The sequence below is a fragment of the Gastrolobium bilobum genome, unplaced genomic scaffold, assembly GCF_033153095.1.
Source record: "Gastrolobium bilobum isolate Gb01-03AN ecotype WA unplaced genomic scaffold, APGP_CSIRO_Gbil_v1 utg6309, whole genome shotgun sequence".
Lineage (NCBI taxonomy): Eukaryota > Viridiplantae > Streptophyta > Magnoliopsida > Fabales > Fabaceae > Gastrolobium > Gastrolobium bilobum.
The window spans coordinates 539,285-567,194 of record NW_026899052.1 but is presented as its reverse complement, the minus strand read 5'-3'; the positions used below and the strand labels follow the sequence as shown (position 1 = coordinate 567,194).

The 27,910-nt window shown below is 34.7% G+C and overlaps 3 protein-coding genes across 3 annotated transcripts; 1 reads left to right on the top strand and 2 right to left on the bottom strand.

Moving 5' to 3' along the window:
- Positions 1 to 2,320: 2,320 nt before the first annotated feature.
- Positions 2,321 to 3,709, bottom strand: LOC133286599 (UDP-glycosyltransferase 84B1-like). Its single transcript, XM_061484032.1, has one exon. It carries the CDS (start codon positions 3,707 to 3,709, stop codon positions 2,321 to 2,323), a length of 1,389 nt encoding a protein of 462 aa, XP_061340016.1.
- Positions 3,710 to 11,159: 7,450 nt separating this feature from the next.
- Positions 11,160 to 12,581, bottom strand: LOC133286598 (UDP-glycosyltransferase 84B2-like). Its single transcript, XM_061484031.1, has one exon. It carries the CDS (start codon positions 12,579 to 12,581, stop codon positions 11,160 to 11,162), a length of 1,422 nt encoding a protein of 473 aa, XP_061340015.1.
- A 5,001-nt stretch (positions 12,582 to 17,582) lies between these two features.
- On the top strand, positions 17,583 to 18,431 carry LOC133286597 (uncharacterized). The gene has a single exon (XM_061484030.1). The coding sequence runs from the start codon at positions 17,583 to 17,585 to the stop codon at positions 18,429 to 18,431; it is 849 nt and encodes a 282-aa protein (XP_061340014.1).
- The last annotated feature ends 9,479 nt before the right edge of the window (positions 18,432 to 27,910 follow it).

The window sequence follows — 27,910 nt, the reverse complement described above, 5'->3', positions numbered from 1 at the left end:
TATGCCTGATTAATTGAACCTTGCTTCCCATGCTTAAATTCAATTTATTGCTGAGGACAGCAACATCTAAATCTGGGAATTGTTTGATGTGAGTCTAGTAGATGATGTTTTCTAACTTAAAAGAAGCAAGGAATTAATCATAAATGTGTGAAAATAGTCATTAAATGCAAGAAATATTGATTATTCCTTCTCAATCATGCTCTCACTCAAGTTATATGTTAAATAGCACGAAACGCCGCAAAAAGGAGAAAAAACGGAGAAACCAAATTTCCCGCTGGCGCACGACGCGCGGAGGTTGGCGCACGGAGCGCCAAACTGGCGCACAGGGCGCGGTACCTGGCGCACGGGGCACCAAATCGACGATTTGCTTCTGTTTCGGCCGCGCACGGCGAGCGGGAGGTGGCGCACGGCGCGCCAACCGGGCGCTCGGTGCTCGAGAGTTGGCGCACGGAGCGCGGGACTGGCGCACGGCACTCCAGAGTTGGCGCCCGGGGCGCCGTTGACAGATTCAGCTTCTGTTTCTCCCAAGTTTGGGGCGCCAGGCTTGGCGCCCCGTGCGCGGGCGATATATTTTTAAGTGTGAATCAGCTAAAATAAGGCCCAATTGGAGTGCAAAGTGAAAGAGGTTTTCCCAAAACCTAATAAAAGGATCAGAAACATAAGAGGAAGGGACTTTTGGGAGAATCAAGAGGAGAAAAACAACAAAGAGAGCAGAGATTCCTTGGAGCTTCTCGGAGATTCAAGGATTCGATCGATCAAGACGGAAGATCTTCATTTTCCCTTTCTCTTCTAGGTTTTAAATGCTACTTTATTTTATTGTTATTTTGTCAGACATGAACATGTCTGGCTAGTTTCATCATTGTGGTAAGGTTTACAACCCTTGAAGTGAACCCGTTGTACCTTGGTTGAAATTTATGTTTATCTATTTTAATTGCATTTATCTTTTCTTGTTCTTCATTCTATAATTCTATTGGAACTGATCAATCTAGTAGGGTTGCGAGGGTTAGGGTTTACAACAGGGATGTTGGAATTCTAATTCCTGACAAAAAATAAGATAATTGTTCATGTACGCACTAGGGATAGGCTACATGAACAGCGAACGTTAAAGGTTCCTTGATTCTAAGGGTTAACTCGAAAAGGGATTTCTAAGGGATTAGGATTCTAATAGAGTTAACAAGGTTAAAGTCACTAAGGGATTAGGGCTTAACTACTCATATAAAAGATGATGAATTGTTCGATCAATTGAATAGGTAAATGTAAACGTAATCCAAGTTGCAAAGTGGGGATCGGAAATGTGTTTGTTTCTCTTTACCGCAATATTTTCTCAAATATTTTCTCAATCCTTAATCTTTTATTCTTGCATTCTGAAAACACTTTTGGAATCATTTACATTTTTATTTTAATTATTTTAGTTTGTTTCATGAACTACAATCATTCTCAACCTATTTTGATTAATCCAACAATAGAGGAATAGTTATAACAACTTAGTTGCCTCAATCCTCGTGGAGACGATACTCTACTCACTCTTTATTACTTGGTACGATCGGTGCACTTGCTGATTTTACGCATCACAAGAAAATATTTAGCCTGGCGTTGAGTATATGTAAGGATATTCTAATGCGGCACTGCCTAACCACGCATTCAATGGGAACGTAAAGAAACTCGACTATATAAAAGATGAAAAATGGGAAGAGTTGGAGACAAAGGTAGGTGGTACAATTTGGCTGTGTATTGCATTTATTTTGGGCCGGACCCTAAATCTAGCCCAATGCTACATGCCAAGAATACTGAAGTGGGTTTAACATATATATAACGTCAAATTTTTAAGCTCTTATTTTTTATTTTTTATTTTTAAAATAGCTTTTAAATTATAAAAGAGAGAGAGTAAAGCCATAGTCATTTCATATATGTATATCTACTTTTAAAAAAACAATTGTCAATAAGACCGAGGGACACATTTTCAACTTAAACCAATTATATATGGCAAGGTAAGAGAGTTATTTATTTTATTTTGCACACGTAAAGAGAAAATAGAAAAATATTAAAGGTTTTAATGTTTTTAAAGTAATTGTAGATAAGTTATTTACATTCGCTTTCCAAACAAAGTCGTTTTGGGTTGAAAAATTAAAAAATTATAATGAAAAAAACTATTATAACTCTAAAATAAATTATAATTATAAAAATACTTTGATTTCTGTCTCAAAACAACGACGTTTTGAGCTCAACGTAAAAAAGTTATCTAAAAAACTAACCCAATATTAAATACATCAAACAAATAAAAACTTCCTACGATATAGTGATACAAAATCAAAGTTTGATTCTAAGTGGAATTCCTAGCAATTTCAGTGAGGAACTGATTGATATTCCTCTCAGAAGATCCACCATTTTGCAATGCTTTCCTAGCTGCCACTTTCAACTCCATCGCTCTCTTCTTAAACTCCTCAGCCTTCGGGCCCTCCATGACTTCTTTAATACACTTTTGCACCTCTTCTGTGCTGACAATTCCATCTTCCCCAAACCTCATCTTCACGCCAGTTTTGAAAACATCTTGCACGAGCCTTGCGTTTACTGGCTGATCAGACCAACCTGGATGAGCAATCACAGGCACACCAGCAGTCACTGCTTCAAGTGTTGAGTTCCACCCACAATGACTCACAAAGCAAGCCACAGCAGGGTGCATTAACACCTTCTCTTGTGGGCACCATGTCACAACTAGTCCCCTCCCTTTGGTTTCTTCCAAAAATCCTCTTGGAAATTCAGCATCTTTTTTCCTAATCACCAATAGAAACGCTCTATTCGTATTTTTCAAAGCCGTGGCTATGTTACCTATCTGCTTCTGTGACAGCTCCGTTAAGCTACCAAATGCCACGTAGATAACCGAATTAGGTGGCTTATTGTCGAGCCACTCTAGGCAAGAATATTCGGGTTTCAATAAATTCGCACTTAGACCATCGCCTTCACCTTCTTTTTCTCCCAACAGAAACGGTGACACAAGTGGTCCAATAGTCAAAATCGGAAACAATGAAGCCATTGACTTCACTATCTCTTCTTCAAACTCGTAAACGGAAGATCCCAAAAACCATTTTATTTTATCCAAGACTCGATGAAAATCCCAAACCAGTTTCTTGTAGTAGGGAGGGCACGAGGGAAGTAAAAAACTTGGAAGTTCTCTAACCTCTAATGGTGGCAGTGCAGGCAATTCTAGAGTCTCATTGGGGTTCTCAACATTGGGAAAATGATTTGTTTTGCATACATAGCGACAATAAATGGAATAGAGTGCACAAGCTTGGAACCAAAGCATGGCACAAGGGATGCCATGTGTGGCTGCTATTTCTGCAGCCCATGGCACGTAGGGAGTTATAATCATACAAGAGTAGTTTCGGTCTTTGCTTAAGTGGGAGATAAGGTTGGAAAGGTTTTTGGCTCCGGTGGTTTCTATGGAAGCAAGAAAGGTGGCAGTGTCCTTGTTGCGATCGAAGTTAAGGTTAAGGCCATCAGAGAAGAACTCCAGTTGGATGTTTCCGTTATGGGAATTTTCGTTTGCTTTGGTGGAGACATTGAAGTTATGTCGTGCCTCTTCTGTCAACGTGAGAGTAACATGAACACCCATTGATGCAAGGCGTTTTGCGAAGTTGAATGTTGGATTCAAGTGGCCCTGAAAGGCCGCTGACACCATTAGGACATGAACTTCTTTTTCTGATGGTGACATTGTTAAAGAAGAAACTATTGCTTTTATGCTCGAAATAAGATCACTCCGACGCAAGGAATTTGCGAGAGGCGGATGGCAATGTTAATTGATGGATGAAGGAAGGAGCATATAAGCTCATTATTATATAATAGAAAAAATGTTTATCCTTTTGAATGACACAACTTATATCATTTTCACTCTAACAAAAGAGAGGTGGACGACCCACACCTTATTTTTTTCATCAACTCTCTTTCTTTCTTTGTTTATCTCTTTCGATTTCTTAAAATAACACAATTTTACATCTTTTAAAATCATACACGCTTTTTCCTTATATAATATGACATAATCTGGCCAATTTAGCTCATGGCTGATGTCATATCCAAAAAAATAAGCTCATGGCTGACGTCAGAGCCAGATTTGGTTTATGCAGTTATAATTACGAACAAGTCATTATTTCACGTTGCTGGAAATTTCTACCGTATGATATTACTAAAGAAATGTTTTTATAAGAAGTATGTTATCTAGTCAAGTTTTTCTTTTTTATAAGAAGTATGTTACTAATATAAGTATTGATTCTTTTTTGATTTTTTTTAATGAGTAAAATTTAATGTACACAACTAAATAATATCATGTCAAAATAATACACATTATTTTAACATCTATTCAGGAGGTAGTCATATTTGTTAAACGTGAGCAGTTACATCATCTGGATACTATAAGGTGGTGTTTGGTTGGGAGCTTTTCAGCGGATATCTATGTTTTTCAAGTATGGCTTTTAGAAACACCATGTTTGTTTCAACGTTTCTCACCAAAAACCATCTATCCAATTTGTCTGAATTTATGAGAAACATAGATATCCGCACTGTTTAGAAACTCAATTTGAAGGAGGGATTTTTCGAAAAATCGGTTATCTGGCTTTTAATGCACTGTTGATTTCATAAAGTTACCTAATTTTTCCAGTATAGTTTTTCCCCACCAAACAACTTTTTTTTACATTTTTCTACCTATCTCACTTTATCTATCTTTCCAATTATTTCTCTATCTATTACATTTCCCTACTATTCCAAAAAAAATTCCTCAACCAAACGCTCCTTAAAGAAAAGAAATTTGTCTATTCATTCTTGACCTATTGTAATTGCTTCTATCAAGAAGAGAACATAGAAAAGAGATTAAAAATAAAAATTAATTTTAGAATCTTACCAAACAGCTAGAATTGTTGTAAGAGTTTATACATTTCTAGCATTTAATCACTATTCTTTGATCATTTATAGTTTTGCAGTAGGTAAACACACTAAAAGGGAAGTAGGAAACCAATTATGCTCGTTGTTAATCTTCGGTAAGAAGAGGGCCTCCTAACAGCACCACTTGGAGAGTAGAAGCATAAGAATAAAACTGAGATTCATTGTAGCACATGAAAGGATTAGATCCATAAATTGCCCATCTTCTTTTGTTTCCATTAACAGTTCTGAAATTGATGAAAGAATTATCTAGGCACATTCTGTAGTTTATCCTGTTGATATCTCTTAAGGTCTTGTTTGGAGTACCTGATAAAGAAGATAAGATAGAATAATTTATCTTATCCTGTTATGAATAGTTGTTTGGTGAGCTTGTAGGATAGAATAAAATTATCAGGTTGGCTAATTTTATCATATCCAAAGCCTGAATACTTATCTCAAGGGAGACTTGGGTTATAAAGTGGTAGGATAAGATAGCGAAAATTTAATGTAATTTTTCTCATTTCATCCCTGCAACGTGACAAACCCCTAGCCTTCTCCTCTACAATCCTATACCCCCAAAGCCTGATTACTTATCTCAAAGTATGGGGCTATGCATTTTTTAAAACTTTATTTATGGGTTGTGGGTATGTTTAGAATTAGAAGATTACACAAATCACTAAGCTTATTGATGCATGTTATTTGATTTCTAATAATTTATGGTCGTAACTGTTATTTAGAAGACAATAGGTGATATTAAATCACTAAGAGGTTTGAACCCATGTATAGAACAGAAGAGATTAATAATCAGAATTATCAAACACAGTGCAATAAGGAAATTAGAACAGATTTACAAGATGTCAGATAATGAGACCGTAAGATCAAGTATGCAGAATGATGAATAAATCCGAGCACACAGAATGTGTCTCCTTAAGACAATTTTTCCCTCACTTATGCCAAAAGTTGATGGACACTTGTCTCCCACGATAGAACGGATTTCGTCTGAAGAGTGATGGCACTACCAGTCAACAGCCCAAACGAACACAACAATATGCCAGAGGAAAGCACACCAGAAAGCAGAAGGAAGCATGCAAACCGGATGAAGGAAAAAAGGTCATGGCTATTTATAGATACTGACTGGTCATGATGAACCCGCCGCCGGCGAATCGCCGTGACTGACGGCCGCGAACGGGTACGACCAGTGACAGGTTCGCGAAAGGTAAGAACCGGTTCGGTTCAAAACGTTTGCAGGAAGAAACATTTGGGTTTGAAGAATCTGGAGGGAAGCAATGAATAGAGACAGGGGTATTTTTTACCAAAAAAGTAAAAACCAAACCAAGCTAGCCGGACGGCGCACGTGTGGTGGACTAAAGGCCACCTAGCTCCTCTCCTCACCACAAAAGTGTAGTGCCCCAAGGGGCAATTTAGGAGTGTGAGGTGAGAGCTTATAAACTCTCTCACCTCTTGCTAGTTGTCCAATGTGGGACTTGTTAAAACCCACACACCCCTTCAACTTCCCTCTTTTCTTTTTTTCCTTAACCCACTTCTTATTCATAACCAATAGATTGTCTATACAAATTCCAACATTAACTCATATATATATTATTCACAAAGTGGCAGTTTTGTTTGGCCCTAGGAGATTACAAATCTTCCGTTGAGTGAGGTATCAAAGTTCGAAGGTATTGTGCAATTCATACATTCACCTCAGCCTCAAGTATGCTTCCCCTTCTTTATCTACATCAATTCAATCACATACTTCTTTCTTCCTTCAGCCTTAACTTAATTGATTGATACAGAAAGCCACAGATTAATGCAGCAGTTGCGAGGATAATGAAATTTAGGAGGACATTAGATCATAACAATATCGTCGTTGAGGTCACAAAGCAGCTGCAGTCATAATTTTTGCCTAATCTTTTTTAGCTTCTTACATTTCTCAATTCCAATAATCTGAATATCTTTTTTAGCTTATGTTTCTCAACATCAACATGCTTTTCAATCATTTTAGAATTGGAATTCATCAACGATACTTCTTGCCTACGGCAGAAGCTTCTACTAGAAATGATAGAAAGCTACCATGTATGAAAAGAAAAGAAGCTTATACCTATTTGAATAGCATATTATGTCAAAGGTAATTGTGTTCCGAATTGAGTACATTTCTGCTATATGGTCCCTCGTACCAAGCAGTGAGATGCTCGTCTAATTTCACACTTTATTATTATGTAATATATATAACTTACGACATTATTCATGATAATAAAATAACGTTTTAGTTTTAAATTAATTAAAAAATTAAAACTACAGTTACAAAATTAATAATAATTAAAAAATAGTAGTATTGTAATTTTACTTTATGTTTATATATATTTCAGTTCAATCATAAAACAACGTTTTGTTGCATTATATTTTGCAGAGATGTGATTTTTTATTTTAAAATTTTTTGTAAGTTATTTTATTTATATTGAGCCAAGCCTTACCTTATACCGGAACATCGACCAAAGTGCAATTTTTTTGGCAAATTTTTTATCTAAATGTCACACGAACAATACTTTTTATCAGACTGCTACGCAACGTAATTTGCTAGGACTGGTAGCGAATTACGTTCGTCAATGATTTTGTGACATGTGGCCACATTGCATACCAAATTGGTTACCACTAGTAGCGAACTTTGTCCAATCATCTTTTTTCTGCAAAGACGTGCCATGTGTCACGAAATCATAGGCGAACAAAATTTGTTATCAGTCGTAGTAAATTACGTCGCATGACAGTCTGATAAAAAATATTATTCGCATGATATTTAGATAAAAAATTTGCCAAAGGCACTTTGATCACTAATCCCCTTTAGCGCTGTGCATGGGTCAGGACGGGTTTTTGTGTCGACTCGACCCAACTTGATTTTATAGGTCAGGTATTTTGACCCGACTCAGTTTAATTTGATCCAAGTCAGGTCTGACCCGATTTAAATTATTTTTGAACTGGTTTAGAACTGGGTCAGATCTGACCTGACTTAGTTTTTGAAGTGGGACTGACTTGGTTTTAAAATCAGGTCAAATCCGACCTGGTCCGCTTTAGACTTAGTTTCAAAACTTGTTTTTTATTTCATTTTTTTATAGTTTTTGATTTAATTTTTAAACTCATGTAATTTAATTATTTATTTGTTTTAAAATATATAAATTATATAAAAAATTTGATATTTGCTGAATAAATACCAATTCTTCAAAAAAAGTGTTAATATTACTATTCCATGGTACTAATCAGTGTAATGGGTAGCTCATTCTAACTCATAATTAGGGGTGTAAATGGGCTGGACTGGGCTTTGACCTTCTGACTTAAGCTTACATAAAAAAATATTCAGCCTATCTGGCCTATTGGCCTACTAAAGGCTTTATTTATAGGCCAAGCCTGACCTATTTTTAAAAATTAGAGAGTCTTATATGGCCTACAGGCCTTGTAGGCCTCCCTAGTGAAATATTTTTAAAAATATTTTTAACAATTTTTAAAATATTCGCTTGACATCACAAGTCATTAATGTGCTCATAAATTGCTGCATTTTTTTACACGAGATATAAATTTCACTAGTGAGCATTAAATTTTTTACAATAGTAAAAAAAATCACTATAAAAATATACTGAGCAAAGTTCAATTCATGTATGCACTAGTACTTCTCATAATTCATAAAAAATGACAAACAAGAAAGAGTCAACATAATACCTCAGCTCTATAATGTATATCATACCCTAAAATAAATATTTATTTTATTTTATCTTAAAAAATTAAATAGGCCAGCCTACAAAGCTTTAGGCTAGGCTTGACATAATTGGCCTATGGCCTATTTGTTAAAAAGACTTTCTTATAAGCCTAAGTCTACTCTACTTTTCAACGTAGGCCGGGCTGTAGACTAGGTCAGGTCAGCCTGGCCCATTTACACCCCTACTCATAATCTATATTTTCAATCAGCAATTATCATGATTTTATTGGATCACCAAAAAGCTCCAAATTGATGATAAACTAGAAAAAAAAAAAGAATATTTCATGTCGTACCCAAAGATTTTGGTTCATATACTAAACTTTCAGCTTATATCTAGTACGCACAAGTATCAAAATGCGTATGCCTAGTATAAGTACCTATTTCTTTATTGAAAAGTAGATAGAACACGAGAAAAGGGTTAATCTTTATAAAAAAAGAGTGTTGACTAATCTGACAATAAGTAATTACAAAAGATTAAAAAGTTCATACTAAGTAATACATATACTAGTTAAGAAGGTGATACAGCCTATGCAGAAGCAAATAATTTATGTATAATGTCAATGAATAAAAGTGGCTGATTTTTGTTTTTTGTTTTTTTTTTTTTTTGCATATAATGGGTATGGGTCAAGTTTTGGGTCAATTGATCAATTACTAAAATAAGTCAGGTTTAAAACTGACCTAAATAAAAGTGGATCAGTAATTAAATCCAATTCAAAAAAATAGATATTTATGAGTCAGATCAAGGTCAGATAAAAAACAAAACAAGTGAATCAATTTTTTTTGCATATCCTTACTCCCCTTGGACCACCTTCACTAACGTGCCAAGGTCTTTTGAAACTATCTTGGATCCTGGTGAGGGTCCAAGCCCAACAAGACATACGGAGAATATGCTCAACACAAAATATCCAAGGTCTGAAGGGATATCCAAGGACGAACCGCGGCCACAGATGGACATCCACCACGTGGCACGCATGCCTGACCCTAAAACATGTTTGTGCACTGTAATTGCATCATATAAGTAAAAAAAGCCATCAATTCACCTTTTCAATTCGTGAATCGTGAATCGTGAAATCTATAAATTGTACATAGCATTTTTAGTTTTTGCAACGATCTACAAGTCGATAATTTAACATTCTAAAGTGTTATATAAATCATTGAATAATATGAATTTATTATATAACTATTCTATCTTGAATCTATAATGGTAGATTTATTTACTTTTTTTAAATGCTCTTCGTTATAAATATTTGATTTCATGAATATTCTCTTATATTTACTAAAAAAGGTAAAAAAAAAAAAATTGCAAGAATATTATAAATTTACACAATCCGCTAAGGATCAAGAGTGTTGTGAGGTTAATTCTCTATTCTTACCTATGCATAATACTTAATTTAATTTTTGCGTGTCAGATTTTTTTCCTAAATAAAATATTTTTTCTAATATTTGTTCAATTTAAATAAAATTTGATAATGACTGTATTTTTTAAAAAAAAAAATATTTATTACTATTCCGTCATGATACGGGTAAGTGGCGGGTAACGGAAGCACACTTTACTATTCCCCTAAATTCCTCCTCAAAATCATCCCCTGCCGTTTATGCAGTGTCAGCATTATTAACCCTGTTATGAAGATAGTATATGTCAAAGCCAGCTAGACACTAATACAGCTTTTGCGTGTTTTGCGCTCTGCTGCAGACAGAGTAGTATTATCCATTGGGACAGTTACACCATTTATCACAAAAATGAAACATGTCTTTTTAATTTAAGGATTCAAAAATCAAAATTTTCATCGTTAAATATTAATAAGTCAAATTATTTTATACCGACGTAAATTATATTTTCAATCTTAATAGTTAATTATATTTATTTAATAATTTTGATTTATTAAATATATGAATTATTATATGGAAGTATATCAATAACTTAAATTTAATGTAAATTTTTTTATTCTTATACTGATATAAAAATAACCTGAGCGAATAGGTGGTACGGCCATAGATTTAAACTAAATGCTTTGGTTTATTGTGAATAAGTAGGGGAGGTATTTGGTTAATAACTCTATGCCCCAATATTAGAAATAATCCGCTCCGGTACCACTGCTAGTGCTACGATCAAAATATATGGGTTGTTTGTAAGCTGTACACTGTACAGCTAGTTAGCCGGTGGACTGATTTTTATTACTTTTTTTTAATGTTCTGAAAAGTAGGCTAACGTTCTAAAAATGATTTTATTTTTTATTATCAATGTACATAAAAACAAATTCAAAGCAAACAATTAAAAAGAAGAAGATGAAGAAATGCATAGTAATTGCCTATGTAGCCAAACATCAAAATAAGATTGGGAAGCACGACTACTTCCAAATTATAACATCAGGCATCAACATTGAACCATGCAAAAACAACAAACTAGCAATATAGGAACTATTTCATTGCTGCGACAAATACTTCTAAGTTCTAAAAGACCATTATTTAACGCCTATAAAATAACCAATATACATATATATAATATAAAAATTTAAGCATTAGCTGCATTCCCAACAATCATGTCACTGATAAATTTATTGATATTCTTATTAGAAGTACCACCTTCTTGTAACGCTTTTCTTGCCGACTCTTTCATTTTCATAGCCCTATTCTTCATCTCTGCAGCACTTGGCCCCTCCATGACGTCCCTAATGCACCTCTCAATCTCTTCCGCGTTGGCAATCCCATCTTCCCCACAATTCATTTTCACACCATTCTGAAACACATTGGCTATAAGCATAGCATTCGTTGGTTGATCTGTCCAAAAAGGACAAGCAATAACAGGCACACCAGTAACCACTGTCTCAAGCGTTGAGTTCCACCCACAATGACTAATAAAGCAAGCCACAGCAGGGTGCATTAGCACCTTCTCCTGTTGGCACCATTTAACCACCAAACCCCTGCCTTTGGTTTCTTCAAAGAATTCAAGTGGCAATTCAGCAACATCTTCCTTGTTATTAGACCCTCCATCACGTGGCTTAACCACCCACAAAAATGCTTTGTTGCTATTCTTCAAAGCCATAGCTATGTTATCAATCTGCTTTTGGGACAACACAATCAAGCTACCAAATGATACATAGATAACAGAGGATGATGGCTTATCGTCAAGCCACCCTATGCAGGAATCTTCAGCATTCCACATATCCACACTTACATCACTGTTTTCCTTTTCTCCCAACAAAAACGGTGACACAAGTGGTCCAATAGGGTAAATTGGAGCTAGCGAAGCCATGGACTTCACTATCTCTTCTTCAATCTCGAAAAATGAAGCACCTAAAATCCATTTCACCTTATCCAAAGAATGGTATAAATGCACCATAACTTCCTTGAAGTGATAAGGGCTAGAAGGAAGCACAAAAGAAGGAAGGTCTCTAACCTCTAACACTGGCAATCCAGGTAACTGCACTTTCTCATTGGGGTCCTCAAAATTGGGAAACGGATTTGTATTCTTGAAGTAACGATAGTAAATTGAATAAACAGCACAAGCTTGGATCCAAAGCAGTGCACAAGGGATGCCATGGTCAGCAACTACATCTATAGCCCAAGGCACAAAGGGATTGACAATCACACAAGAATAATTGTGAACTTTGGTGAGGTTGGTGATGAGACTCGAGAGGTTTTTGGAACCTTTTTCTCGAATAGTTTTGACTAATGTTTCGGTATCGGAACGATCAAAATCAAGGCTAAGGCCATCAGAAAAGAACTCAAGTTGGATTTCTGAGTTATGGGAATTTGGGTTTGTGTTAATGGAGGCATTGTGCTTGAGCATGCGGTGACGACCTTCTTCAGTTGTGGCGATAGTAACATGAACACCCTTTGAAATAAGGAGCTTGGCAAACTTTAACATGGGGTTGATGTGACCTTGTAAGGCCATTGACACCATTAGAACATTTATATTTTTATCTATCGGCATTGCTTTTGGGTGTGTAAGAGAACCGAAAACGGTGTTGTGCTTTTCAAGGTTTTGGCGTATTATAGATTGCTGGGAGAGGACTATATCCCTCAAACAGGAAGGGTGAGAGGGGACGAGAGAGAGAGAGAACGAGATGAACATATTTTGTGAGAGTGTATTATATATAAAGTGAGAATCTAGAAGCATCTATACATAAATAGTTAATATTAAATTTTCTTAAAATTAATTGTTCACAAAAATGCAAGATTAAAAGTTTATATATATATATATATATATATATATATATATATATATATATATTTATGAGAAAAATAGATATTAATTTGTATCATTTTAGATTCTAGCCGTTGATTTTCGTTAATCAACGGTTATAATTTACCAAATCTAATTATATAATAAATTAGTAATTCGCAATAAATTCTAACCATTGATGAACGAAAATTAACGGTTAATATCTAAAATGACACAAAGTTATATCTTTTAAAAGGACAAATATTTTTTCATATATATATATATATATATATATATATATATATATATATATATATATATATAAATTTTTTACAAATTACACTAAGTATGACCGGTCATACACTCTTGATTAGTGTATGAATAGTCAGACATAGTGTAGTTTTTAAGAATACAAATTACACTAAGTATGACCGGTCATACACTCTTGATTAGTGTATGAATAGTTAGACATGGTATAGTTTGTAAGAATTTGTAAACAAAAAGTTTGTAAATATAAATTGTCCTATATATATATATATATAATGTGACTTTTTTAAATGATCACAAATTCTTCTTTTTTTTATATGCCTCAGATGTTAATATGAACTCATTTAATTATTTCCATAATTTTTTTTATGAAATATGTATTGACCAAAATATTTGATTATATCGAAAACGAGAAGGATAAAGAAAAATAGTTAAGACTGGATCCCTATACATGGAAACAAATCTTCTAGAAAATTCCTTAAAATTAATTAAAAGACAGCTACATGTGTTGTTCTTTCATGAAGTAACAGCTTTAATGTGTAATGTTTTTATCTCAACAAAATAATAAAAAATGGCAGAATAATATTCTTATAAAATATGTGTTTTGGAATGGGCACATAGGCCCTGTTTATTGGACCGGCCACTAAGGTCATATAAGGGGTTATATTCCTGCATCTAAAGTGAGAAATATATTACATCACCACATAGGATCCCAATCCTCACACAGAGGCACTTTATACACCGGGTGAAGGTATTTGTCTCACATTCATGGAACTCACAAGGGCAAAATGGATCTCTCTCATGATTGGAGAATCATTTTCACCTATATATATCCTTCTCCCATTAGAGACACCTTTTGCACACCACCTCACCTTGTTGGTACTCTGCTATAATATAAATATACACACCTTGCCCAATACATCCCACTACTAAAAAATGTAATTTTTTTATGGAAAAATTCCGTCGAAAATGGTTCAGGGGTATTCGTCAACTGTCGAAAATGGATCCCTCGATTCTCAACATTCACATAAGATCCACTATTGGTGACTCCCGTTGATCTTTGGTTCAGGGGTATTCGTCAACCGATTCAAATCGATACAAACTGTGGTGACTGAATCGAAAAAATGATAATTGAATTAATTGAAAACTGAAAAATCAAAAACCAAAAAAGAACCACATATTTTAATTTGATTGGATCAGTTTTAAATTTGGTTGGTGAAAACCGATCAAATCCAAACCGATCCAACGTATTATGAATTTATTATTTTCGAAATATGGTGACTTGAAATCTTGTTATTTTGTAGACTTGGATTCTGGGATGTTATTGATAACAAACTATCTTGTTATAGTTTTTTATTGTCTATTAATCTATATTAACTCTTCATAAGTTTTAAGACTTATTTTAGTTTGAAGACTTGAATTTTTCAGTGGTTTGTAACTTTAAATGACTTTATTTTGATATAGCTAGTGATTTGTATAACTGAAATTTTAGAATTTTTGAAAAATCGAAAACCGATCAAATCCAAACCAAATAAAATTGGAATGGATTGGATTTTTTTTTTTTAAATCCAACCCGAATGGATGATTAAATGATCAAATCGAAACGATTTGATCAGATGATTTTTGCTACATAATCGATCCAATCTAGACTGCGAACACTCCTACTTTGATCCACACCTCTGATTTACAGGATCACTATTACATTCACATATTATACCCTTTGAGGAAAATAAACACATTTCATCAACCAGTAAAGCGATTCAATCTCTATCCATCCCAATTAATCATTTTACTAAATAAAAAGTTTAATCTACATTAAATCTAAATTTAGTTAAAATAATGATTTCTCTCTCTTTGATTAAACAATTTCACTATCATTAAATATATAAAATCATACTTAAGAATTCCTTTCCTCTTTGTTGTGCAGGAGATGAATAAATTTTTAAATATATTTTTTTAAAAAAATCATACTTTAATAAAGTCATAACAAGTGGCATAACCTTCATGAGCTCAAATATTTTTGGGTTGTATTGAAATGAAATTTTAAAAGATTATTTAGAAATGTAATGACTTTAAAGTCTTTTTGGAATATTTCATTATAATCATGATTTCGTAGGGTTTAATTTTAAAGGATTTATTATCAGTTTTTATAAGATTTTAAAGAACAATATGGATTTATAAGATTTTAAAAAATCATATAATTTTCGTGAAACATTCAAAGTTGCAAGAGTCAACAAAAAGATAACAAAGAAATATAACGATATTATTAAAACAAGTAAAACCTAATACAATTTTTTCAATTTTATTGCAATTTGATGTAACTTCATGTCCTCCTAAGTATTATTCCTCCAGATATCCATAGCTATACTACGCATTAGCATTTCTACTTCCTACTCTTGCATTTGAATAATTGGTTCAAAATTACATTTTCATTAACTAGTGAAACTGAAGATGAAGATTCGTCTATTGGTTCAATTGAAAATTCATCAAAATGACATTCATAAAAGAAGTTATGTAGTGCTGCATATGATAACACAAACTCTAATTGTGTTTTAAATGGAAATAGAGGCGATGACTTAAAAATTGTGAACTAAAAATTAAAAATGTCAAGTATCCTCCTAATCACATTTCTCAAGGATCCATGGTGAAGATTGGACAATTCATTTGCATTTTGAGGGTCATTAGTATAACATATAAGATCTTGTATAGATGATATCGCACATCATGAAATGAAGCTAAAAATTGGCGCCGATTAGGAAATCCATAATCCATAAAAAAATATTTACCGAATTCCATATACAATACACATACAATTAGTATGAAAAGTAAAAAATGCCATAATATATAAGTACTCATCATAAATTGCATTACAATGTTGTAGATGACATAAAACGTAAGACTGAAAATTAAAGATTCAAAAATTCGAAAATTTCACAGGTAATCAGGAAATTTAACAAAGAAGTGGACTCGAGATTAAAAAAACTTAAGTTGCCTATTTCTTTCGGACAAAAAAAAAAGCATTTGCAGAACTTGAAAAGAATCTTAATGGTTGGAGAATGATAATAAATCAAAACCAAAGCACACAAGAACATGCCTTGCATTTGAGAAGTGGATAACATCGGTTGGAAAACAAGAAAATAGAAAAACCTTAGAAAATCTCAAGGACTTGGGTGATATATATTGTGAAAAAGAGATAGTATTTATACCTCCCACTTAAAAGTCACACAAAATTGACACTGATAAAAAAAATCAATTGAAATCATCAAATTTTTTAATGCCAAAGGATTTGTTTTCCTTGCTTAAAATCTTGATTGAATACTGCTTAACTTAGACATCTTATAAAAAAAGTCTTAATTATCCTAATTGAATATCATATAAATTTTTTAAATTACTTGAAAATTTTAATTGAACACTAATGAATTTTTTTATTAAAAATAATTCCTTTAAAACTATACTTTAAAAATAATCCCTTGGATGAGTATATATTATGAATATCCGTTATTAAAAGCCTTGCTAAGAAAAACTCAATGGGATAAAAACTTAGTGAAGAAAAAAAAAGTATAATATTCATAGATAATTTACTTTGCTTGACATCAACAAATATTACTCATATAACATAAATTGATCTTGTATACAAAGCTACTCAAAAGTTTTAGTAGGCCAAGACAATGATTTCAGCAACGACTTTGTGAACGAATTTGCAGGATATGTATTTGAGCGAATCTGATAGACATATGTCTCACAATCTCTTTGAAGATCATATGTGAAAAGAACTTTGGTGGAATTTGCATAGTCTTATCTCCCTTGATGTGTCCTTCCTTATTTGAGTAATACATGTACCATTATCTTCATATGTTAATATTGGTTTTACCTTAATGATTTAAAAATCACACGTTTCTTCTGTACGTTGAACCACTAATCCTAACCATACACATTCTCGATCTTTTTAATATAATGCAATCGATTCTGCATGATTTAAAGATTTTGTCGTCAAGGTTTACTTCTTTGATTGTCAGGAAATTGCAGTATCAACATTTGTGTATAAATATTATGTGGGTCTAATACATACCAAGTATTTGCATACCCAATTAAAATAAGCTTTTAACTTTTTTCATAAAATAATCTCATATCTGTTAGAGTCTCTTTGTTTTTTGTCCGTTAGAAAATTCAATGGTCTTTTAAGTTTGATGTAACGGCCATGTGCTGCACTAAAGTTGTTTGATGAGTCTTAACGGTATCATAATGGGTCAGTTTTGGGTAGTATAATGAGTTATTAAGTTAGAGTTTATTTGGGTGTAATGTGTCTCTTAATGTTATGTTTTTCAGTTTTAGTTTCTGGTTTATATTAAGTTTGAGTCAGTTTATGAAATTTGTATTCCCTCTTCAAACATTGTGAGTTATATTTCTGCATCTTAATTTTTCTATCAGTGGTATCAAGAGCCAGGTTGAGAGTTAAACACGTGAGGGAATTGAGTTGTGAAAAAAAGAGTAAAGTGAAGAGTCATGGCCACAGATTCTAATTTTGTGCAAGCAGCCATTCCACGTTTCGATGGTCATTATGATCATTGGAGCATGTTGATGGAGAATTTCCTTCGATCCAAGGAATATTGGGATGTAGTTACCAATGGTGTTGTTGAACCAGCACTAGCAGAAGGAGCTCAGTTGACAGCAGCACAACGAGCAGCTCATGAAGCAGTAAAGTTGAAGGATTTGAAGGCGAAGAATTATCTCTTCCAGCCCATTGACCGTTCTATCTTGGAAACCATTCTTTCCAAAGAAACTTCCAAGGATATTTGGGACTCCATGAAAAAGAAGTATCAAGGCTCTGCAAGAGCAAAGAGGCAGCAGCTTCAAGCTTTACGCTCGGAATTCGAAACACTTCGAATGAAGTCGGGAGAATCAATTGCAGATTATTTCTCTCGCGTGATGACCATTGTCAATAAAATGCGAATTCATGGAGGCAGGATAGAAGAAATAACTGTCATAGAAAAAATTCTTCGATCATTAACAGCAAAATTTAACTTTGTTGTTTGTGCTATAGAAGAATCTAAAGATATAGATGATTTGTCACTTGATGAATTGCAGAGTTCATTGGTGGTGCATGAACAAAAGTTCAAACAGGAAGACACAGATGAGCAAGCATTAAAGGCTTCTACCGATACTCGTTCCAACAATTTTCAAGGAAGGGGTAGAGGTAGAGGTAGAGGCAGAGGTAGAGACAGAGGCAGAGGCAGAGGAAGGTCCACTAATTTCAGAGCCAATAATGATCAATTTCAAGGCAGAGGCAGAGGAGGAGCCCCTGATAAATCCAAGGTAGAATGTTTCAGGTGTCATAAATTTGGTCATTATTAATCTGAATGTTATACTAAGCTGCCAAATAGCAAAGAAAAAGAAGAAAGTTCAAACTTTGCAGAAAAGGAGGAAGGTGAAACCTTATTGATGGTTGCTAAAGATGAAAAGCAAATTGAGCCAGATGTTTGGTATGTGGATACTGGCTGTAGCAACCACATGAGTGGTAGTAAGTCTTCTTTCTCTCATCTGAATGAAAATTTTCAATCTACTGTGAGTTTTAGTGATCATTCTACTGTGAAAGTAATGGGAAAATGTGACATTAAAATAAAAACCAAGAATGGTTTTGTGGAAACAATATCTAATGTATTGTATGTTCCTGATTTGAAAAGTAATTTATTGAGTGCTGGCCAATTACAAGAAAAGGGTTATGTGATCACTATTAAAAATGGTGTTTGTGAAATATATGATTCTGTTAGAGGTGCTATTGCTGTTATTCAGATGAGTTCAAACAGATTGTTTCCATTAAAGATTGAAGGAATCCAATCTAGTTTAATGGCTGAAATAAAAGATCCTTCATGGTTGTGGCATTTTCGCTATGGCCATTTGAACTTTGGTGGGTTGAAGACGCTCCAACAAAAAAATATGGTGACAGGCCTCCCTCAAATCACAATTTCTCATTCCTTAGTATGTGAAGAATATGTTGTTAGCAAACAACATCGTTCTGAATTTGCAAAAGGGAACTCATGGAGAGCAAAGGGAATTTTGCAATTGGTGCATTCAGACATTTGTGGTCCAATAAATCCAATTTCTAATGGAGGTAAAAAATATTTAATTACCTTCATTGATGACTTTTCTAGAAAAACGTGGGTTTATTTTTTACAGGAAAAGTCAGAAGCTTTCTCTACATTTAAAAATTTCAAAGCTCGTGTGGAGAATGAGACAGGAAGGATGATTCAGACACTTCGCACAGATCGTGGTGGTGAATATTGCTCAAAAGAATTTGAAGCTTTTTGTGAAGAACATGGCATCCGAAAAGAGCTTACAACTGCATATACACCACAACAAAATGGTGTATCAGAGAGGAAGAAAGAACCATCCTCAATATGGTTAGAAGCTTGTTGGTAAGAGGAAGAGTTCCAAAGATGTTTTGGCCAGAAGCAGTAAACTGGTGCATTCATGTCTTGAACAGAAGTCCAACCTTTGCAGTTCGAAATATGACGCCAGAAGAGGCTTGGAGTGGGAGAAAACCAAATGTGGATCACTTTAGAATTTTTGGATGCATTGCATATGCTCATGTCCCGGAACAGAAAAGAAAAAAACTTGATGACAAGGCTGAAAAATGTGTCTTTCTAGGTGTAAGTGATACATCTAAAGCATATAAATTATTTAATCCACTGACGAAAAAAATTGTGGTTAGCAGGGATGTTGTTTTTGACGAAGAAAACACTTGGGATTGGAATATGCAGCAGCCTACCGAAGTTCTTTGTGATATTGATTCTGAACAAGAGCAAATTTCAGCATCTAGTATGCCTGAAAATTCGTCCATTGCAACTTCTTCAGCTAGTCAATCCTCACCAACAGTAGTTGGAGTTAACGAAGAAGAAACTCAATCTCTTCGTCGTGTTAGAAGAAGGCCTACTTGGATGGAAGATTATGAGGTAACTGGAATTGAAGATCCAATTACTCACTTTGCTTTGTTTTCAGAATGTGATCCCGTGACTTTTGAGAGTGCTGTCAAAGAAGAAAAATGGCGAAAAGCAATGGATGCTGAAATTGATGCAATTAAGAGGAATGATACTTGGGAGTTAACTGATCTTCCAAATGGACACAAAATCATTGGTGTGAAGTGGGTGTTTAAAACAAAGTTAAAGGAAAATGGTGAAATTGACAAGCACAAAGCACGCTTGGTTGTCAAGGGGTACAAGCAACAATATGGGATTGATTATACAGAAGTTTTTTCTCCTGTTGTGAGACATGATACAATCAGGTTGGTGGTTGCATTGGCTGCACAAAATTCTTGGCCTATTTACCAGCTAGATGTCAAATCGGCATTCTTGCATGGGTACTTAGAGGAACAAATATTTATTGAACAACCCCCTGGTTATGAGAAAGTTGGAAATGAGCATAAAGTTTACAAATTGAAAAAGGCACTTTATGGACTAAAACAAGCCCCTCGAGCTTGGTATAGTCGCATTGAGTCTTATTTTCTTAAGGCTGGTTTTATAAAGTGTCCTTATGAACATACACTCTTTGTTAAGATTGGTGATGAAGGAAAAATGCTTATTGTTTGCTTATATGTAGATGATCTTATATTCACTGGAAATTGTGATGTTATGTTTGAAGAATTTAAAAAGTCTATGATGAATGAGTTTGAAATGACTGATCTTGGTATGATGCATTACTTTCTTGGCATAAGTGTAGCACAATCAAGTGATGGAATTTTTATTTCTCAAAATAAATATGTGGAAGATATTCTAGACAGGTTTCAGATGAAGGATTGTAATCCTGTGCACACTCCAGTTGAATGTGGCTTGAAGTTACATAAAGATCATGGAGGAGAGAAGGTTGACAGCACCTTCTACAAACAAATTGTGGGAAGTTTGATGTATCTCACTGCAACAAGACCAGACATAATGTATTCTGTGAGTTTAATTAGCAGGTATATGGAAAATCCTACAGAAATACATTTGTTGGCTGCCAAGAGAATCCTTCGCTACTTGCAAGGAACAAGAACTTTCGGGATATTTTACAAGAAGGGTGTAAAATCTGATTTAGTGGGATTTACTGACAGTGATTATGCAGGAGATCAAGATGACAGGAAGAGCACATCAGGTTATGTTTTTATGATTGGTACAGGTGCTATTTCTTGGGCATCGAAGAAGCAACCAATTGTCACTTTGTCAAGCACAGAAGCTGAATTTGTTGCTGCTACAGCTTGTGCATGCCAAGCCATTTGGCTAAGGAGAATTCTTGAAGAACTTCACTTCAAGCAAGAAGGAGCAACTTTAATTTATTGTGACAATAATTCTGCAATTAAATTGTCAAAGAATCAAATTTTACATGGGAGAAGCAAGCATATAGATGTGAAGTATCATTTCTTAAGGGATCTTACAAAGGCTGGTATAATTGATCTTATTTTTTGTAGAAGTGAGGATCAAGTTGCTGATTTGTTTACAAAGCCTCTCAAATATGTTGCGTTTCAAAAGCTCAGGGGATTACTTGGCATATGTTCCATGGAGAAAGTCAAAGGATTTGGAGTAAACTGAATTTTTCAAGAACATCAGTTTAAGGGAGGGAATGTTAGAGTCTCTTTGTTTTTTGTCCGTTAGAAAATTCAATGGTCTTTTAAGTTTGATGTAACGGCCATGTGCTGCACTAAAGTTGTTTGATGAGTCTTAACGGTATCATAATGGGTCAGTTTTGGGTAGTATAATGAGTCATTAAGTTAGAGTTTATTTGGGTGTAATGTGTCTCTTAATGTTATGTTTTTCAGTTTTAGTTTCTGGTTTATATTAAGTTTGAGTCAGTTTATGAAATTTGTATTCCCTCTTTAAACATTGTGAGTTATATTTCTGCATCTTAATTTTTCTATCAGTAGTTGCCCTTAGGGTAAGAATGATATTGGGCCTCACACTTGAGGGAAGATGTTGGAAATAATCAAGTATGAGTTGTAAAGAAGTATCACATAGACTAGACATAGACCAAGTGATGACCATATAAGTGCAAAAGACCCATAAACCTACAGCCTTAAGGTTTTGGGTTGAGATGTGGTGTCGGCCCACTTATTATGGTTTGTCATTTGGCCCATTGGTGGATGTACCCTTTGCAAAGGGTTTTGGGCTCCCTCGTTGCATTTCCAACAGTGGTATCAAAGCCAATGATCTGGGCTGGGCCAAGTGTGTTTGGAAGGCCTCTGCAGAAGGCTAGTGTGACCCTAATATTTGAAAGAGAAAAAAAAAGAGACTTCCGCAGAAGTTGCCCTTAGGGTAAGAATGATATTGGGCCTCACACTTGAGGGAAGATGTTGGAAATAATCAAGTATGAGTTGTAAAGAAGTATCACATAGACTAGACATAGACCAAGTGATGACCATATAAGTGCAAAAGACCCATAAACCTACAGCCTTAAGGTTTTGGGTTGAGATGTGGTGTCGGCCCACTTATTATGATTTGTCATTTGGCCCATTGGTGGATGTACCCTTTGCAAAGGGTTTTGGGCTCCCTCGTTGCATTTCCAACAGTGGTATCAAAGCCAATGATCTGGGCTGGGCCAAGTGTGTTTGGAAGGTCTCTGCAGAAGGCTAGTGTGACCCTAATATTTGAAAGAGAAAAAAAAAGAGACTTCCGCAGAAGTTGCCCTTAGGGTAAGAATGATATTGGGCCTCACACTTGAGGGAAGATGTTGGAAATAATCAAGTATGAATTGTAAAGAAGTATCACATAGACTAGACATAGACCAAGTGATGACCATATAAGTGCAAAAGACCCATAAACCTACAGCCTTAAGGTTTTGGGTTGAGATGTGGTGTCGGCCCACTTATTATGGTTTGTCATTTGGCCCATTGGTGGATGTACCCTTTGCAAAGGGTTTTGGGCTCCCTCGTTGCATTTCCAACAATATCATGTATTTGTTGGAAATCGACAATCACACAGAATCGAGAAAACAGAAAAAGAGATAAGAGTAGAGAGATTGACACGATGATTTACCCTGGTTCACCCAATATAGGCTACGTCCAGCTTGTCTGTACTATATTCACCTCACCGCCACTCGTTACAAGTCTCTCGGTTTACAAGGCAAATATAAATAGGATTACAAGAAACCCTAACAGCAGCTATTCATGGGCCCAAGCCCAAACCCCAGTTGCCTTTCTGCTGACCCCGACAATTAGGGCCAACATCATCATGTGAAGTATGAGCCATACCCAACAGTATTCAGTGTATAAGTTTTTATTTCGTTCGATCTGTTTATGTTACAATAGCATTATATCTTGCTAGCACATTTATAGAAAATGTTATATCATGTCATATATTATTAAGCCCCAATTGCATTTAGATTTGGTGCTTCATGACCAAAGATTTCTTCATAATATTTTCGAGGACAAAAAGCATCTTTCTCCATGTTAAGATATCAAGCTACCGTTTATGAACTCAACGGATAATGAGCTTTGTCCATGTTAAAACATTTTAACATATTCACTATATAATTTTGTTGAAGAATAAAAATAATTCATAACTTCTCAATCTTCAAGATGAGACAATTTAATTGTTTCAAGATCATTCATTTCAAATTCATTATTTAAATATTTTGCAATTTTTTCGAACTCTTCAAGAGTGCCAAACTATATTTAAATTATCAACATATACTGCAATAATATTAAATCCTAAAAGTGATCTTTCAATTAAAACATAAAATTATGGAATTATTTTTAAATTTTTCTTTGATAATATTATACCCTCATTGTGCTTATTCCATGGCATAAATAAACTCTTTTCACCATTTTTTTGGGTTTAAAAGATTTGAAAAATCTTAATTACCAATGTATTGGGCTGTTTTGAAAGAAAATAAAAAAATATTGCAAAGCCCATTACTAATCGATAAAAAGTGAAAAAGATTTGCATTTTCAATGGCCCAATATCTCACTTTTCTTTTCATTGTGAAGAAAATTAAAAGAACCAAAGCCCAACAAAACCCAACCCAAAAGCAAGCAAAAAGAAAGGGGTACAAGTGGAAACCTAAAAAGAAAACATATTGCAGCACCCAAAAATGACAGCAACTTGCAATCATGGCTGTTAGAATAAAAAGAAAGTGAGAAAAAACTTTCCACATGCAAAGGAAAAATGGAAATCACATCATCCTTGAATGCAATCACTAGTTAGACAACTAAGCACCCTTGGACAAAGATGAAAACATGAGAGCCATTAATAAAGAGAAAGAGGGGTGTTGTCATATACCAGTGGCGGACCTAGGAAAAAAAATTTATGTCCGCACCCGAAATTTTTTTTTGTAAAGAAAGTTTAAATCAACGCTTAAACCCGCTCGTAATCTAGTTGCTTCCATAACAAGCTGCAGGCAATAGTTTGACCAATTATTCCCCTCCTAAATCTTACCATACATCATCATTCTATTTCATAGTGGTGAATAAAAAAGTCAACACTACCAGTACATAAGGCAAGCAAAATCACAATGAAGGTCTCGTCTCTAGATATTAACTTATTTGAGAATGTCAGACCTGCAATCAATCTTCTCTTTTTATAAAAATAAAAAAGGAAACAAAGGATGAAGAGAGCATGGGAATGGGTACGTGACAGGGGAGGAAGAATAAGTTTTCTCTCTAATCAATTTGCGCTGCTACGTTGTTTTAATCATCTCCGTACGTTGCTAACTAATATAAGAATAAATATCTTGTGAACTAATCTTGTGAACTAGTTAAGAATAAGTGCATATAAATAGAACAAGGTTTATCTAATTGGTAATGATTTGACTCTTGCTTAGATGTTGTCTTACAAAGTCTAAAGTGAGCTATTGATGGGAAGAATAAAAATTAAGAGAGAGAAAGAGAGTTGTAGGTTAATGAGAGTTTCACGAGAACAAACATCTCTTAGAATAAACATTTTTGCTATTTAATTTCGAGTTGTGCTGATCTGTGCTAGTAATAAATGATGATGATAAAAGTAATAAAAATTCTAAACTTAAACATCAATAATAGATGGGAAATCTTGAAAAGGAGAATAAAATTAGAAATTTGGGATACACATAAAGTTAGGGATTAAGTGGTTAGTCAAAATTTTGACACATACATTAATTTTCTACCATCACAAAGAAGGGTGGTTAACCAAAACAATTCAAAGTAATTTTGTAACACCCCGTAGTACTCCAGTTGTTAACATCATGATATTATAGCATACACAGTGCAAGATTTTATTGAATAAATAAAGAAGCGTCTTGTGAAAATACGAATAAACTTTTTTCAAAACATTTTTTAAAAACCTTTCTAAAAACATTCACATGAGATATCGCGAAAGCGTAAATCTAAAACATATAACTATTAATTAATCTCATTGGCCAGTATTAGTGGCCATTGACTAACCGGATATGACTACAAGTGTCATTCCTGCCAGAGTCTCACGGACAGCATAACGGTTGTGTAACAGATAACTGGGAGATAAGAATCTCACACAATCACACCTGATAAACAACGTTAATTAACAGACAGCTTGTAAGTCTCACACGGACTGTGTAACATACCCTTGTATACCCGATTTGTTATCATATGCACTTAATTAAAAATGCAGAATAACTTTTCGCTTTTCAATTATGACGTCATTAATCATTACCAAGTTGATTACTAATCACTTTTAAAATATTGCCTGTATGTAATTGCAAATAAACAGCTATCTACACTGAATAACCTCAAAGAATAAATAGGTGAGTATCTAAGTCACAGATCTACAACACGTAGTCCGGACATAATCCTGATACATTAATACAGCTCGAATTCAAATAAGACATAGTCAATCAATGTGGCATGAACAACCCCCATGCTCACCAAATAAGGCAACAAAGCCCAACAGAGTCTCAACAACAACAACATGATAATAAATATAAAGCAGGTCGGCATCCAAGCATAATCTCAACTCAGCTCCAGCCTCCTGTCGCCCGAGGTCTCAACCCCCGAGTTACTTGAACCTGAAATATGTGCCCAAACGTGGGGTGAGATCTCTAAACAGAAATCTCAGTAAGACAAGGGGTCCTCAAGGATTTCTCTACCCCAAGTTCACTTACATGTGCAATATAAGTTCAAAAGCAGGAATATAATATAAGTTCCAAAATCAGTGCAATGCAGCAGAATAATCATGTCATGTGTGTTATCTATTCTACTGGCCAGAGAAATGCAGGGCTTATATACGTCTATTGCCTACATTCAGTGCAAGTCACTACTTACACTCACCCACAGAATCACCCTATGGCATGTCTACTACATATATAGGCTTACCGTCTAGGTTGAACAACACAAGCATATTATAAGCACTTGCACATAACAGCTCAACAACATTTCAAAATTCAATACATGAAAACATATCATGCATATAAACCATCCCCCCATGGGGTATGGTGGAACCAACAATGGCTAAACCGAGGACACGAAAGCTTACCTCGCAAGCTAACTATCCAAGCCAAGCTCACACTAGCTCAATGCCCACAAACAGCACAATCACAATCTGTTTATACAATAATTAATCATCAATAATCATTGCCCCAGGGTTACATTAAGTGATTTAGGCTTTCCAACTCATTTTAACCCATTTCATGCAAATTCTGCAGGAGGTATTCGAATACTCCTCGATGAGTATTTGAATACTCCATGTCTCCATAAAGTATCTGAATACTTTCACTTAAGTATTCGAATACCACAAGGTATCTGAATACTTTTCCCCCGGTATCCAAATACCACCAGGTATCCGAATACAAATATCACAGTATTTGAATACTACCCAGTATTTGAATACTTATTCAACGGTATCCGAATACTTTTCTTCCCAGAAAAGTATTCCAATACTCCTCCAAGGAGTATTCGACTACTGAAGGATAAATATTCGAATACTACATGAAAAATATTTGAATACTTATCAGACAGAATGAAGAAATTCGTGCATTCTCTGCATAAGTCCATATTTAAGGGTCCAAACGTGATCTGGAGTCCAATAGCTCCATCAACAGATGTTCATTATCATGTTTTAGACTTAGATTACCAGCCTTTAGCTCAAATGGTTCAAGTTTCACTTTTTAATGGATCAAACAAGCTAAAATCATGAAAATACCAAAAAGATGATCATAGTGTACCTTAAGTGACTCAAACTCAGAAAAAGACTCCTCCTTGGAGCTTCCAACAAGGCTCAAATGTTCTGACTTTGCAAGAGCACGAAAATGTATTACAAGGTTGGACCTTTCTCCATCAAAATGGCACTATGAGGCTCAAAATGCCAAGAGGATGACCCCTCACAAACCAAACTCAGAATGCATTCCTCAAAACCTCTCAACTCAGAAACTAAACTCAGAAATGGGGCACCTTTCACTCACTCAAGGCTCAAGCACACTCAAATATGAAGCTTTTGTGAAGGATTCAAGAGGAAATGTGACCTATTTAAGGTTCAATGTAGAGGGAGAAAGGTGGCTGACTCCAAGCACCAGAAATTCTCACGTAGGAGGCTCAACCAAATGACCTAGGATCATGTGCCACCTCTATTTAAAGGTGTGCTTATTTTAATCACACAGTATTAGCGCTACTAGCTACGCTTATCTTTTTAATCTCAAACTTGGGATTCTGAACCTAGCCATTTTTCTAGGATTTTTCATATTTTTATTTTATTTTTCGCAGTACTTTTCCGGTACGCGCTTTTACATAGCCAGTATCAGTTCTGGCACCGGTTCTCATTATTTTAACCTAAAACTTGTTATGATAGTTCTATATATTATTCTATTGACATATACATACTTTTCATAATTTTTCGGGATACTTCATCGGTACGCATTTATACCGT

Excerpts from the sequence above, each read along its gene's own strand:
- LOC133286599 (XM_061484032.1), bottom strand. The coding sequence starts at position 3,709 with ATGTCACCATCAGAAAAAGAAGTTCATGTCCTAATGGTGTCAGCGGCC.
- LOC133286598 (XM_061484031.1), bottom strand. The coding sequence starts at position 12,581 with ATGCCGATAGATAAAAATATAAATGTTCTAATGGTGTCAATGGCCTTA.
- LOC133286597 (XM_061484030.1), top strand. The coding sequence starts at position 17,583 with ATGGCCACAGATTCTAATTTTGTGCAAGCAGCCATTCCACGTTTCGAT.